The 13615-nt window shown below is 43.8% G+C and overlaps 1 protein-coding gene across 2 annotated transcripts in view; it reads left to right on the top strand.

The window, feature by feature from the left end:
• DTNB (dystrobrevin beta) overlaps positions 1-13615 on the top strand; it is a 425808-nt gene that overhangs the window by 345505 nt on the left and 66688 nt on the right. For both annotated transcript variants that reach the window (XR_003941631.1, XM_030198634.1), the window contains one exon: positions 4144-4303. Coding sequence is in view for 1 of the 2 variants with exons in the window: in XM_030198634.1 (XP_030054494.1) it covers positions 4144-4303 (160 nt within the window). In the remaining variant the exon portion in view is untranslated. The remainder of the gene's footprint in view (positions 1-4143; positions 4304-13615) is intronic.

Raw genomic sequence — 13615 nt, 5'->3', positions numbered from 1 at the left:
GGGTATGGCCCAGGGGAACTGCGTAGCCCTATCCATAATGACCAAAATGTATAGGAATCCTCTCGGGGTTCTAATAAGGGGTCCAATGATGTCCATGGCCATGCTAGACATGGGTTCCTTTATGATGGGCAAGGGTAACAGCAGGGCCTTTGGGGGAAAACGGTCTGCAAGTTTCTGGCATTGGGGACAGCTCTGACAATAGTCCTGCACTTCCCGATGTACCCCTGGCCAAAAAAACACGTTCCAGCACTTGCTTCAATGTATTTTGGGATGCCTTATGGCCCGCTAAGGGATGATCATGGGCCCCCCTAAGGATGATTCTCCGGAACACCCTGGGGATTACTAGCTGTTGCCTAACGGTTCCTCCCACGGGCTCCTGGACCTCTCTATACAATATCTCATTTTCCAGCCTAAAGTGTGGACAACTCCAAGAAGGCTCTCCCGCTGTTTGCTCAAAAGCCCTTTTTAGAACAGGATCCTCTCTTTGCTCTTGCGCAAAAGCAGGGAATCTTTTTGACACTTCCTCGGGGATCCAAGGCATGACTTCCCCCTTACCTATTTCCCTCATGGCCCTCGCTCGGTCCTGTCTCTCCAAGAGCCAGGTTTCCTTCATTTTCCTCCCCCTCCCCGAAGCCTCTAACAACTCTTCATGAAAGGGAAATATTTGCCCCAGGGAGTCACCGCCTGTAGGGTCTGCTTCTGCCTTGGCCTCCTGAGCCCGAGTGGTCACCCACCCATGTAATTCCTTCAGACATTGAGTAAAAGGGCCCCAGTCTTTTCCCAATATCAGGTGAAAGGGTAATTTTGGTAGCACGGCCAAATTCAACCGTCCATTAAAGAGGGGGCTATGGACTGGATATGCTGTAGCGGCCCCATGAATGCACTTAATGCGTATAGTGCCACAATACCTCCCCTCACCCTCTTTAATGTTACTCCTTATCCTATACCACAAAAACCTGGATAATATGGATTGGTTAGCCCCAGAGTCCAAAAGTGCCTTTTCTGAGATTTCCTCCAACTGGATTTCGTGAAAGAAAAAGGATTCCTGATCCCTTCCTATTTGACCCATGAATCCTACTTTTTCTCTACGATCCCGAAGGAAATGACCCCCCTTCCCACACTGGAAACATCTTCCCCCTCTTGGCTGGGGCTCCGGGGTCCTCCTTCCCTGCTCTCGCTCCTTTTCCCGGGCTGGGGAGGCTATCTGGCCCAAAGGCCCCTTGCTGCGAGTAGAAAAGGGATTAAGGGGGAGTTTCCTTGCTTCATAATACAACTCTGTTCCCCTAGTCACGTCCTCTAGGGAGCAAGTTCCTTGTCTAATAAGTCACTCTCGCACAGAACTGGGTGTAGCGAAGAGGAATTGTTCCACCACTATCTCCTCTGCCACCTGTTCTGCCGTTTTATCTGGCTCCAACCATTTGCAAGCCAGATCTTAGAGTTTTTATGCTAAGGCCCGGGGTCTTTCTTCCTCCCTTATGGCTGTCTCCCGGAAGAGTCTCCGGTAATAATCCTTGGTTAACCCCAACCTACTTTTAATGGCAGCAATAACCTATCCATAGTCCAAGGCTTGGGCTGGGGACATGGCCCTATAGGCTGCTAAAGCCTCCCCAGTTAAACAGCTGGCCAGCCTCCCAGCCCACTGCTCTGGCGGCCATTTTACAGCCCTTACAATACACTCAAAAGTCACTATAAAGTCCTCTACATCATTTTTTTCCATCTTGCCCAAAGACAAAGACCCATAGGTAGCAGGTCCTACCACCATAGAGGAATACTCAGGAGTGATGAGTGCTGCGACTTTCTGTATCAAGTCCTCCATCACCTGCATCTGGGCTTGCCGGGCTTTTAAGAGTGGTCCCTGCTGCTCCCTCATAGCCTCCACCACCTGAGGTAAAGCCTGCTGCGAGCCTTCCTGTTGCTTCTGGAATTGGGCTGCCATCCAATGCAAAAACACCTTCTGCTCCATCTTCGGTGGTGAAGATCCTGTAAAGCAAACAAAAAAAAATCCAAGTGCAGTACTTTTTTTTTTTTAACCTCAGCGGGACCCCTTTAAGAATACAGCCTGGGTCCTATACTCCCTGGCTTTTGCTCCCTTAGCTGCTCTCCTTATCCAGCCATGGCCCTCCCTAGGTACTGCTTAACTTGGGTGACCGCTGGTCTGCGCCTTGATAAGGGAAGCCAGGGTCCACTGCAAACGCCTCTTCGCCGTGGTTCACAGTCTCGGTCCCATCTGGGGTGCCATTGTAAAGGGGGGGGGGGGTCCACTTTCTCCTCTTGGGTGGAGCCAGCAAGCCTGCGGGGCTCCCAGGGTTCCAGGACAGAATGCTGCTGATACTGGGACTCAGGGGTCAAAGTATTTTATTATCAAGGCAATTTCATACCAAAAATCATAATATATTCTTCAAAACAAAAGGTACAGCCCTCTTAATATAGTCTTCAAAAGAAAAAGGTACAGTCCTCATAAGATAATCTTCAAAAGAAAAAAAGATACAGTCCAGGTCCCAAAATGCCTCAGCAAACGCTCAGCTCCTTAAGACCTCAGGTCTTCTATTAGGGCATTGGCTTTCCCTTCCCCCTCCTTCAGAAGGGTTTAGTAAGAGTTCAGCACATTTCCAATATAACACAACAGTTCAGAACAAATCTTCATGGACAGTCTTTGCACATCAAACCAATACCACAAATCACCGGCCTTCTCACAGCACATAGGGAACCCTGTAAGGTGCAGAGTTGGCAGTTTCTCCCACCTCTCAGCACCATGCCCAGTGTGGCCTCCTCCACTGCCTTCAAGTGCTGGGCAGGGCAACCTTTGAATTCTCCCACTCCATGGTAGCTGGCTCCTCTCCCTTAGGCAGCTCTAGTGGCAGGCTACTTCCTTCCTCCACATACTCCATGGAATCTCTCTCTCCATTTGTCTCCCCTCTCTCCTGGTGACTGAGAGCCTCCAAGAAATCTGCTCTCCCCTTCTCACAGCTGGGGGGAATCATATACTGATGGCGAAGCCAGGGAAACTGAGCTTCATCCTTCCTTTTCCCTCTAGTGGGGAAGGAAGTAACAGGCTTACCCTGCCTCGAGCCATTGCTCCCCCTGCTTGGGGCTGGGAATCCATTCAATTTTTTTAGGACTACTCTCTTCTCTTATTCTTGCAAGGACTTCTGGGACCCATAGTTCTGGGCTCAACTGCTTCACTGGGGAATCTCTGGGGCTTGCCTTGTCACACGCTTGATAACAGTGATCATAATATGATCAGATTTGATATTAGCTTTGGAGTAAGAATACGCAGGATATCCAATACGTTAACGTTTGACTTTCAAAAAGGAGACTATGCTAAAATGATATAGTTTCAGGTTAATCTATGTTACGTCCTTGCTGTTGCGAGGCCCAGTTCACCACTTCGTTGTTTTGATTGAGCCTGGATTCTGGGGATACCCCAGCTGTGAGAAGCCTGCTTGTCCTTGGAGAAAGTGAAGATACTTATCTGTAGCAGGTATTCTTCGAGGACAGCAGGCTGAGTATTCTCACAAACCCACCCACCTCCCCTTGGAGTTGTCTTCTCTATCTTTTTTTGACTCATGACTGAACTGAGGAGCATGGTGGGCAGGAAGGCGTTTGGCACATGCGCAGTCAGACACATGGCGTGCTAAGAAGGCTCTAGCAAACTTTTTTGCAATTTCAAATGCCGGATCCTGGGCTGGCATGGATCACTGACCCAGCTATGAGAATACTCAGCCTGCTGTCCTCGGAGAATACCTGCTACAGGTAAGTATCTTCACTTTTTATGGAGATGTTATCCATATCAAGTTAGGACTGTTATTTTTGTGGCTAGAGTTATACGGCTAAGTTATACTGCGTTATAACAAGGCCCTGGTCCTTTCTCTAGATACATGGAGAACTTTTGGCATTATAAGTCCATCTGTTTTGGAGCCCAAAGAATTTAAACAATATTGGCCACATGAATGTTTTTATGTATCAACCATCGTCTTCATAATACTCTCAGATTTGCACTTTTTTTTTGTAGTTGTTGAAAATTTCATGCTTTTGGAAGTAAAAGGGAAACAAGAATAATGACTTTAATGCAGAGAAATTGCTTGATACTCTTGTGAAATATATGAAGTAAACCTGTAATACTACTTAAAATGTCTCCTGCAGGCTCAAGCAGCAGTCTCTCCTCGTTCATCACCAAGTCATGGAACCAGCCGTCCAATGCCAATGCCAGTCAGATCCACATCAGCTGGCTCAACTCCAACTCACATACCTCAAGACTCACTTGTTGGACTGGGAGGAGATGTTCAAGAGGCTTTTGCACAAGGTTAGTAAAACAAACATGTACAGACATTTTTCATTTTCTGTTGAAAGCAGTAGAGAATTCATGTTAAAATTACCTGATTTTAATTTCTTACCTGAGTAAATGGCTACTTAATGGTGGCATTGCAAAACAAAAACATATCAGTGTTGTAGAGCACAATTTTCTCTTTCAGATGATACTATTCACAAGCTGATTCAGGCAGACTCTTTTTTAATAATTGGCTTTGAACTTTGGTATATTTTACCATTTGCGCTGACAGTGCCAACTTTGAAGAGATCCTGCAGGGCAGTTATAGATGCTGGTTAGTTACAAATCTGGCAGTATTATGTCCAGCACAAGCATAATGCTTGTTCAAAATTTCAAGTCCGTATCTTTGTTTGCATGGTAAGTGTTGAGCCCTCCAAACCCCCCCCAAAACCCACTGTACCCACATGTAGGTGCCCCCCTTCACCCATAAGGACTATGGTAGTGGTGTAGAGTTTTGGGGAATGGGTTTTGTGGGGCTCAGCACCCAAGGTAAGGGAGCTATGCACCTGGGAGGTATTTGTATATTTTTAAACATTTTTAGAAGTGCCCTCTAAGGTGCCCGGTTGCTGTCCTGGCATGTCAGGGGGACCAGTGCACTACAAATGCTGGCTCCTCCCACGACCAAATGCCTTGAATGTGGCCGGGTTGGAGATCGCCGGCAATTTTTTCCATTATCTCTGAAAAACAAAACTGGCCATCTCAAACCCCGCAAACTCTGGCATTTGGCCGGGCTAAACCGTATTATCGAAAAAAAAAGATGGCCGGCCATCTTTTTCAATAATATGGTCCCGGCCAGCTGTAGCGCCGCCGCCAAAGTAGATCGCCAGCGATCTATTTCGCCGGCGACATTTGATTATGCCCCTCTTGGTTACCTTCATAGTCCGTTTTAAAAAGAAGTCCAAAAATTGAGACAAAGATGTTCATTTTCACAGCAGATGTCTCAAAATAGCCAAAAACCTGTCCATCTGTTGAAAATGTCTAAGTCATAGTTTTCGAACAGGTAAAATATGGACACGTTCCACAGTGTTCATCTAAATAGCAAGAGTGAATGTTGTGGGTGGGACTAGGTCAGCCCTAAAATTAGGATGTCTTTCAGCGATAATGGAACAGAAACACATGTGCAAAAAGTGTGTTTTATCTAGATCTGTTTCAATCACATCCAAGTGGGAAAAAAAAAGATACTCTGAATGATCAGCTGACCATTGGATGGATTAAGGCTTGACTCCTCCTTAATCCCCCAGTGGATGCTGTCCCCTTCCCACCCCCTAAGAACTTGAGCTAAAAGGGGATTCCAGGCACTTTGTCAGTATCAAGTATTATGGGCACACCCTACAGAGCAGCAAGCAGCTCCCAGGAGTAGCCTAGTAATTAGTGCAGTTGACTGTGAACAAGGGAATCCAGGATCAAATCGCACTCCCCCTAGTAATTTGTGGTGGAAATTGTGAGCCCTCCAAAACCACTCCTACTTGTACCTAAATTTAGGAGACACTTGCAGGGTGGAAGGCATTTGTAATGGTGTAGAGTTAGGGTACAGTAAGTTTCAGGGCCCTGTGCAGACCAGTTCGGTGGGGCCCCCCATCCCACCTGGCCCCACCCCTTGTTGACAAGATGTGTTTTAAACATTTTTTTATTTCAAATAAAGACAAATCAAGCAAAGCTTGTACAGAAAAACTAATTCAAATATGCACAATGCTATCATAGGAAACCTTTGGGTTTGAAAAGCAAAGCCATGTACATGTAAGGACTGGATAAATGAATTAAAACAAATCCCCTTAATATGTAAGACTTGGTAGCAATAATGCAACAGTGATTGAATATTCACATAGCAAACAGCCTGAGCCAACAAATTTATTTTCTACTGTACATAATTAACTTTGTATGAACTTGGCTAATAGTGTGCTGAACTGGACAATGTTGGCACATTTAGACTGCCTCTGGACAGTTTGCATGAAGGAAACCCTTCCGTCATCAATCAATCTACCTTCTCTGTGAAATAGTAATAATAATACAAAAAAAGGCAAGTGCATTTTTATAATATACCACTCCATTCCACAAAGCAAAAGGAGCACGTTCCCATATGCCATCTTTTTTTCTTTTTTAGGTAGGCACAGGAAAAAAAAAAGATTTTAAATGCTCCCAGGTTTCAATCTAATTCCTCTGAATGTTGAGCACCTAATTCTCATAACATGATGTCTGTTTAGTGGCCCTTTACCAGGAGAAAAAAGAATCTCTGCATGATTATAATAGTACTAGGGTGTCCCTTTAAGTAGCCCCTCCAAATGACACAGATATTACCTTGATTTTTTTTTTTTTTTGCAGTATCCTATCCTATCCTCTCCTTCCCTCCCTCCCACCCACCCACCCACCTATTCCAGACCTCGTCCCCACTATCCCGAGCCACAGGGTGCCCTCCCGGCACATACCTGAAGCCACCATGGTGGTCTAGCAGAGTCTTCGGGGCAGGAAAGATCCCCAGTCTTTGCTGCCAGTGCTGACCCTCTTGCTGCGGCACCTTCTTTAAAATGGCTGCCGGAAAGGCGGCCTCGCAAGACTTCAGCAAAAGTCTTACGAGGCCACCGCTGGAAATCTCGGGAGCCATTTTTAAAGGGTGATGCAGTAACAAGGGGGGTCAGCACTGGCAGCGGGCAGGAAAGACTGGGGATCTTTCTGGCTCCGAAGACTCCACTAGACCACCAGGGTGGCTTCGGGTATGTGCCGGGAGGGCACCCTGCGGCTCGGGGGAGGGGAGGCAAGGAGTCAGATCACAGCAATGACGGGGAATGGGATGGAGTGCTGCGGGGCCCTGTGCGAGTGCCCCTGCCGCCCCTGCCTAAAACCGGCCCTGGTAAGTTTTATTCTGTTCCTGCAGGTCTCAGAATACAAAATAAAGGAGTTATGATGGGAATTGTACATGGATGCCATTGTTAAAAGTCCATTGCACTGACCACTAGGCTGCCTCTCTGATCTGTAGGAATGTCTGTGTAATAATTTCTCTCAAATTGATGCCAGACAGACGTGGTAGTGGAAAATGGCTGTTCTTTGTTAACGTCTTCTGTATAAATACGTCCATCTTAGAGCCATAAGGAAAACCCAGATGTTTTTCCGGTTTGAAATTGGCTCTAAGATAGATTTTTTGTTTGTTTGTTTTGTTTTTTATTTTTCCATAATGAGCTAAACATCCCAATTCTGACTTGGATGTGTTTTGGTTTTTTTTTTAAAAGCCCCTCAAAGATTCCACAATTGAATTACATGTCAAAAGTATCAGACGTCCAGGTGGATTTGTCAAATTTATATGAACCTTAGGTAAAAAAAAAAAAAATAGATTCATGGGGTGCCCAGATATTCTTCCATCAAAAAACTTACCTCTGTCAACATACAATTTATTACTCAGGAACCTTTATGCAATACCATAATGTATTCTTCCTTACCATGTATGCATGCACATGGTATACAAATACACCATGACTTGTTCCATGTATGTTACCATGTATGTATGCACCTTAACGTTATACCACTTATTACTCAGGAACCTTTATGCAATACCATAATGTATTCTTCCTTACCATGTATGCATGCACATGGTATACAAATACACCATGACTTGTTCCATGTATGTTACCATGTATGTATGCACCTTAACGTTATACCACTTATTACTCAGGAACCTTTATGCAATACTATAATGTATTCTTCTTCACCATGTATGTATGCACATGGTATATAAACATACCATGATCTGTTCCATGAATGTCATCATGTATGTATGCACCTTAACGCTATACCATTTGTAACTCTGTTACCCGGAAATGGCAATCGCCATTACGGCAAATGTAAGCCACATTGAACCTGCAAATTGGTGGGAAAATGTGGGGTACAAATGCTGCAAATAAATAAATACCACTTTCCAATGCTGGTCTTACTAGCAAGGCAATCTTTGCATTTAATTGTGGCATAGGATTTCCTGAAAGTCTACGATAATATGTACTGTCTGAGAGCTGTTGAAGTTCTTTGTCATATTGATCTGGATAACAATAGTCCCTCCTTTATCAGCATTAGTTGCCGACTTTCTTTTAATTTTTTAAGGACTAAGAGTTCATTTCTGGACATATTAAACTCTCTCAGTGAAAGTCACATATCCTTTTCAAAATGTTGTAGGTCTTTGAAGGTGGAAATTTTAGGATCCATTGCCCCCTTTGGGTACCATTTAGAGGAGGGTCTAAGTCAGTAACATGCAAATCTCTTTCGTGGATATTCATTTTGGATATCCTGAAAACCTGTCTGGCTGGGGTGCTTCCAGGACCAGTTTTGGGAATCACTTGTCTAAGTATAGAGTTATCAATGTTAGGTGTATTTTGAAAGAAAATATACTTTGTTGTAATTTCTTCAAAAAGCTACTACTACTACTACTTAACATTTCTAAAGCGCTACTAGGGTTACGCAGCGCTGTACAATTTCACAAAGAAGGACAGTCCCTGTTCAAAGGAGCTTACAATCTAAAGGTCAAAATGTGCAGTCAATCAATTTGGGGCAGTCCACATTTCTTGAATAGGGGTATAATGGTTAGTTGCCGAAAGTGACATTGAAGAGGTGGGCTTTGAGTAAGGATTTGAAGATAGGCAGAGAGGGGGCTTGGCGTATGGGCTCAGGAAGTTTATTCCAAGCATAGGGTGAGGCGAGACAGAAAGGGCAGAGCCTGCAGTTGGCGGTGGTGGAAAAGGGTACTGAGAAGAGGGACTTGTCCTGTGAGCAGAGGTTTCGGGTAGGTTAAGTAAGGGGAGATGAGGGTAGAGAGGTAATGAGGGGCTGCAGATTGAGTGCATTTGTAGGTTAGTAAGAGAAGCTTGAACTGTATGCGGTATCTGATCGGAAGCCAGTGAAGTGACTCGAGGAGAGGGGTGATATGAGCATATCGGTCCAGGCGGAAGATAAGACGCGCAGCAGAGTTCTGAACGGATTGAAGGGGGGATAGATGGTTAAGTGGGAGGCCAGCGAGGAGTAGGTTGCAGTAGTCAAGGCGAGAGATAATGAGAGAGTGGATGAGAGTTCGGGTGGTGTGCTCAGAGAGGAAAGGGCGAATTTTGCTGATGTTATAGAGAAAGAAGTGACAGGTCTTGGCTGTCTGCTGGATATGCGCAGAGAAGGAGAGGGAGGAGTCGAAGATGACTCCGAGGTTGCGGACAGATGAGACGGGGAGGATTGAGGGTGTTATCGATTGAAATAGAGAGTGGAGGGAATGGAGAAGTGGGTTTGGGTGGAAAGACAATAAGCTCGGTTTTGGCCATGTTCAGTTTCAGGTGGCGGTTGGACATCCAGGCAGCAATGTCGGATAAGCAGGCCGATACTTTGGCCTGGGTTTCCGCAGTGATGTCTGGTGTGGAGAGATAAAGCTGGGTGTCGTCAGCATAAAGATGATATTGGAAACCATGAGATGAGATGAATGAGCCCAGGGAAGAGGTGTAGATTGAAAAAAGAAGGGGTCCAAGGACCGATCCCTGAGGAACTCCAACAGAGAGCGGGATGGGGTGGAGGAAGATCCATGCGAATGTACTCTGAAGGTACGGTGGGAGGAGGAGAACCAAGAGAGAACAGAGCCCTGGAACCCAAAAGAGGACAGTGTGGCAAGAAGTAAATTATGATTGACAGTGTCAAAAGCTGAAAAAAGGATCATAGCAAGTTGCTGGTCCAAACTCTAAGCCTATATTGAAAACTGTAACTTGATCTTCCCGACAGTTGGGAATATTTATTTTCTAGTTTAATTTCTTTTATTCAGATATTTTTGCCAATTTTGAACATTCTGCTTTCTTGTTTGGATCCTCCTGTCATTCTGCCTTGAGCTCTGCAGGATCCTTGTGATCGACCTCTGCCGAATCCAACTGGATAGTAAAATTCATAGTCAAATTTATGGGATTGTTGCTCATTTCCATAATTACTGCTGTATTCTGAGTTTCCTGAAGAGTCATCAAGCACTAACTACTACTTCTGATTACTAGATTGTTCTCTGAGGCCAAGGGTAGATTTTCTCTTGCTGATAATCACATTCATCCCACTTGAACTTTTAATTTTCATTTGCCTAAGAGAATTACAAAATGGTTTGCTTTAATTCAGCCAATTGTCTATTACACTCTTTTGAGCTAATTTCTGTTTCAAATCATTTTCCATATCTGTAATCTTTGGCTTCCTTTAGCTTTCAATTCATTCTCTACTGCTGATGTAGTTTCAATTGTAAGTAGCATTAGATCTCTACTACAGTGATTTAAGATAGCAATCCATTTATCCAGGAATTCCATATCAGAAGTAAAGATTTTTGATTGTTTAGTCAATCTCAGACCACAAGGTCTGAGCTTCTTATCTTTTCCCCTAAACCAACCTCTCCTCTTCCCCCATTCTCTATCTCTGTGGATAACACTCTCATCCTTTCTGTCTCATCAGTTCATAACCTTGGGGTCATCTTCGACTCCTCTCTCTCCTTCTCTGCACATATTCAACAGGCTGCTGAAACATCATTTCTTTCTCTATAATATCACTAGAATTCATCCTTTTCTTTCTGAGCACACTACCAGAACCCTTATCCACACTCATCACCTCTCGCTTAGACTGTTGCAACTTGCTTCTCACAGGTCTCCCACTAAGCCATCTCTCTCCCCTTTAATCTGTTCAAAATTCTGCTGCACGACTTATATTCTGCCAGTGTTGCTATACTCATATTAGCCCTGTCCTCAAGTCACTTCATTGGCTTCCTATCTGTTTCCACATACAATTCAAACTCCTCTTATTGACTTACAAGTGCATTCATTCTGCAGCTCCTCAGTACCTCTCCACTCTTATCTCTCCCTACACTCCTCCCCAGGAACTCAGTTCACTGGGTAAATCTCTCTTATCTACACACTTCTTCTCCACTGCTAACTCCAGACTCTGTTCCTTTTATCTTGCTGCACCATATGCCTGGAATAGACTTCCTGAGTCGGTATGTCAAGCTCCATCTCTCGCCATCTTCAAATCTAGGCTAAAAGCCCGCTTTTTTGATGCTGTTTTAAACTCTTAACCCTTACTCACTTGTTCAGTACCCATGTTTTATCATTCCCACCTTAGTAATTCCCTTATCCCTTATTTATCCTGTTTGTCTGTCCTAATTAGATTGTAAGCTCTGTCGAGCAGGGACTTTCTCTTCATGTCCAGTGTACAGCGCTGCGTATGTCTAATAGCTGTATAGAATTGATTAGTAGTAGTAATATAGGTTTCTTTAAATATTGTACCAATGTATTGCCATGAAGTTCTACAGAAATCTAACACTTATGGATATTTTATAACTTGGTCCATGAGTTCTGTAATATAGCCTCAGAATCTTCATCAAGGAGAGCAGGGCATTGTAAAATTTGTTGCACCTTTTCATCCAAATAACCCAAAATTTCTGAATCAGTATATGCCATAATTAATCTTTACACAAAATATGTACAAGTAGGCATTCACTATAATCTTAATAGAATAAATATATACAGCTCTCTCAGATCACATGGCGCCATGCTACAGGGAAGACGCTGATCAGCTGTTCTGCTTCCACCCTGGTATCCTGGACATCTTGCACATAATCTCTCTCAAACCCTACTCATTTGTGGTGCACAGCTTTTTCTTGTTAGGGATATTCAATTCAATTTAGCTTTTATATACTGCTAATATCTCCTATTTAGGGTTCAGTGCAGTTTACAACATTAATGGAATAGCAGTTACAGTTTTATAAGTAAGATATTGGGTGGATACATTCGTGTTGGTTAGATATGTTATTCAACGTTTTACGGTATGTTTATAGTCTGTGTTAAGTTTGGTATTTTTATAGTCCGTTAAGGAATAAAGGATTGGTGTGTGTTATGTAGCAGCCTCTAGGAACAGGTAGGTTTTTAGCTTCTTCCGGAAGCAGAGGCATTTGTATTCTACTTTGATAGCCAGGGGGAGTGAGTTCCATAAAGCGATTCCTTCTACTTAGAAGAGCACGTTAAAGATCGTCTGAGATCGGATTCCATTGTGAAATGATGTGGCTAGGATCAGTTGTTCTTCTAGTCTGTTGGAATGCACTATGCAAATGGATAAGATGCAAATTAGGAGTCAGAGGTAGTACCATGAAGAATCTGAAAGATCAAGCAGCCAGCTTTAAACTTAAATCTTTCAATTGTTGGTAACCAGTGTAGTTCTTTAAGGTAAGGTGAAACACTAGTGTATCTGTTCAGTTTGAAGATTAATCTTACCGCTGTGTTCTGTATGATTTGTGTGTGTGTGTGTGTGTGTGTGTGTGTGTGTATATATATATATATATTTTTTTTTTAATTTGCTCTTGATACCCAAAAATAAGGCATTGCCCTAGTCCAGATGTGGTAGGATAGGCATTTGTATCAGTAACGCAAAGACTTTGTGATCAAATAATGCCCTGTTCAGATGAAGTTGTCTCATTTTAAACATAGTTTTTTTCCGTAGTTGGTTGATATGGGATGTGAATGATAGGGAGGGGTCAAGGATGACTCCAAGCACTGTAGCTTCTGATTCGACTGAGAAAGTGATGTTGGATAGTGTTAGTGAGGCTGGGACCTCGATTCCGGAACCAAAGGATTTTAGTTTTTTGGGTGTTCAATTTCAGTTTGTTTGCTAGGGCTCATGTCTGAATAGTGTTCATCCCTATCGTTGCCAATCGGATTGGATGTTGGCCTGTGGAAGTTAGAGATAGAAGGGGCATGATGTCATCCACATATGATAGTAGTAATGCTCCTGATCCCAGGTGTATTGAGGTAAGGGAGGACATGAAGAAGTTGAACAAAGTTGAACAAGATAGGAGAGTGGGGAGCCTTGGGAGACCCCACATTGCGGAATCTGGTATTTGGAAAGGTTTTTATTTTGTTTCACACTTCAGTTTAAGAGGAATTCATTGAACCAATTGAGAACTGGTCCGGTTATTCAAATCTGATTTAGCCGCTCTAGTAAGAGTACATGGTCCACCGCATCGAATGATGCTGAGATGTTGAACTGATAGTACCACCTGATCCCCCTTGCATAGGTATTGTTTGACAAACATTGTTAGTACTATGAATAGGGTTTCAGTGCTTTGTGCAGATCTGAATCCGAATTGGGATTGGTGTAATGTAGAGTATCCAGCTTATTTTCGAAAGAGACGGACGCCCATCTTCCGACACAAATCGGGAGATGGACATCCGTCTCAAAAACAGGTATAATCGAAAGCTGAATTTGGATGGCCCCAACTGCTTTCCGTCACGGGGACGGGCGAAATTCTCGGGGGCGTGGCCGAAC

This window comes from Microcaecilia unicolor, chromosome 3, assembly GCF_901765095.1.
Source record: "Microcaecilia unicolor chromosome 3, aMicUni1.1, whole genome shotgun sequence".
Classification (NCBI taxonomy): domain Eukaryota; kingdom Metazoa; phylum Chordata; class Amphibia; order Gymnophiona; family Siphonopidae; genus Microcaecilia; species Microcaecilia unicolor.
The sequence above is the reverse complement of the archived record's forward strand: the minus strand, read 5'-3'. Positions and strand labels throughout refer to the sequence as shown.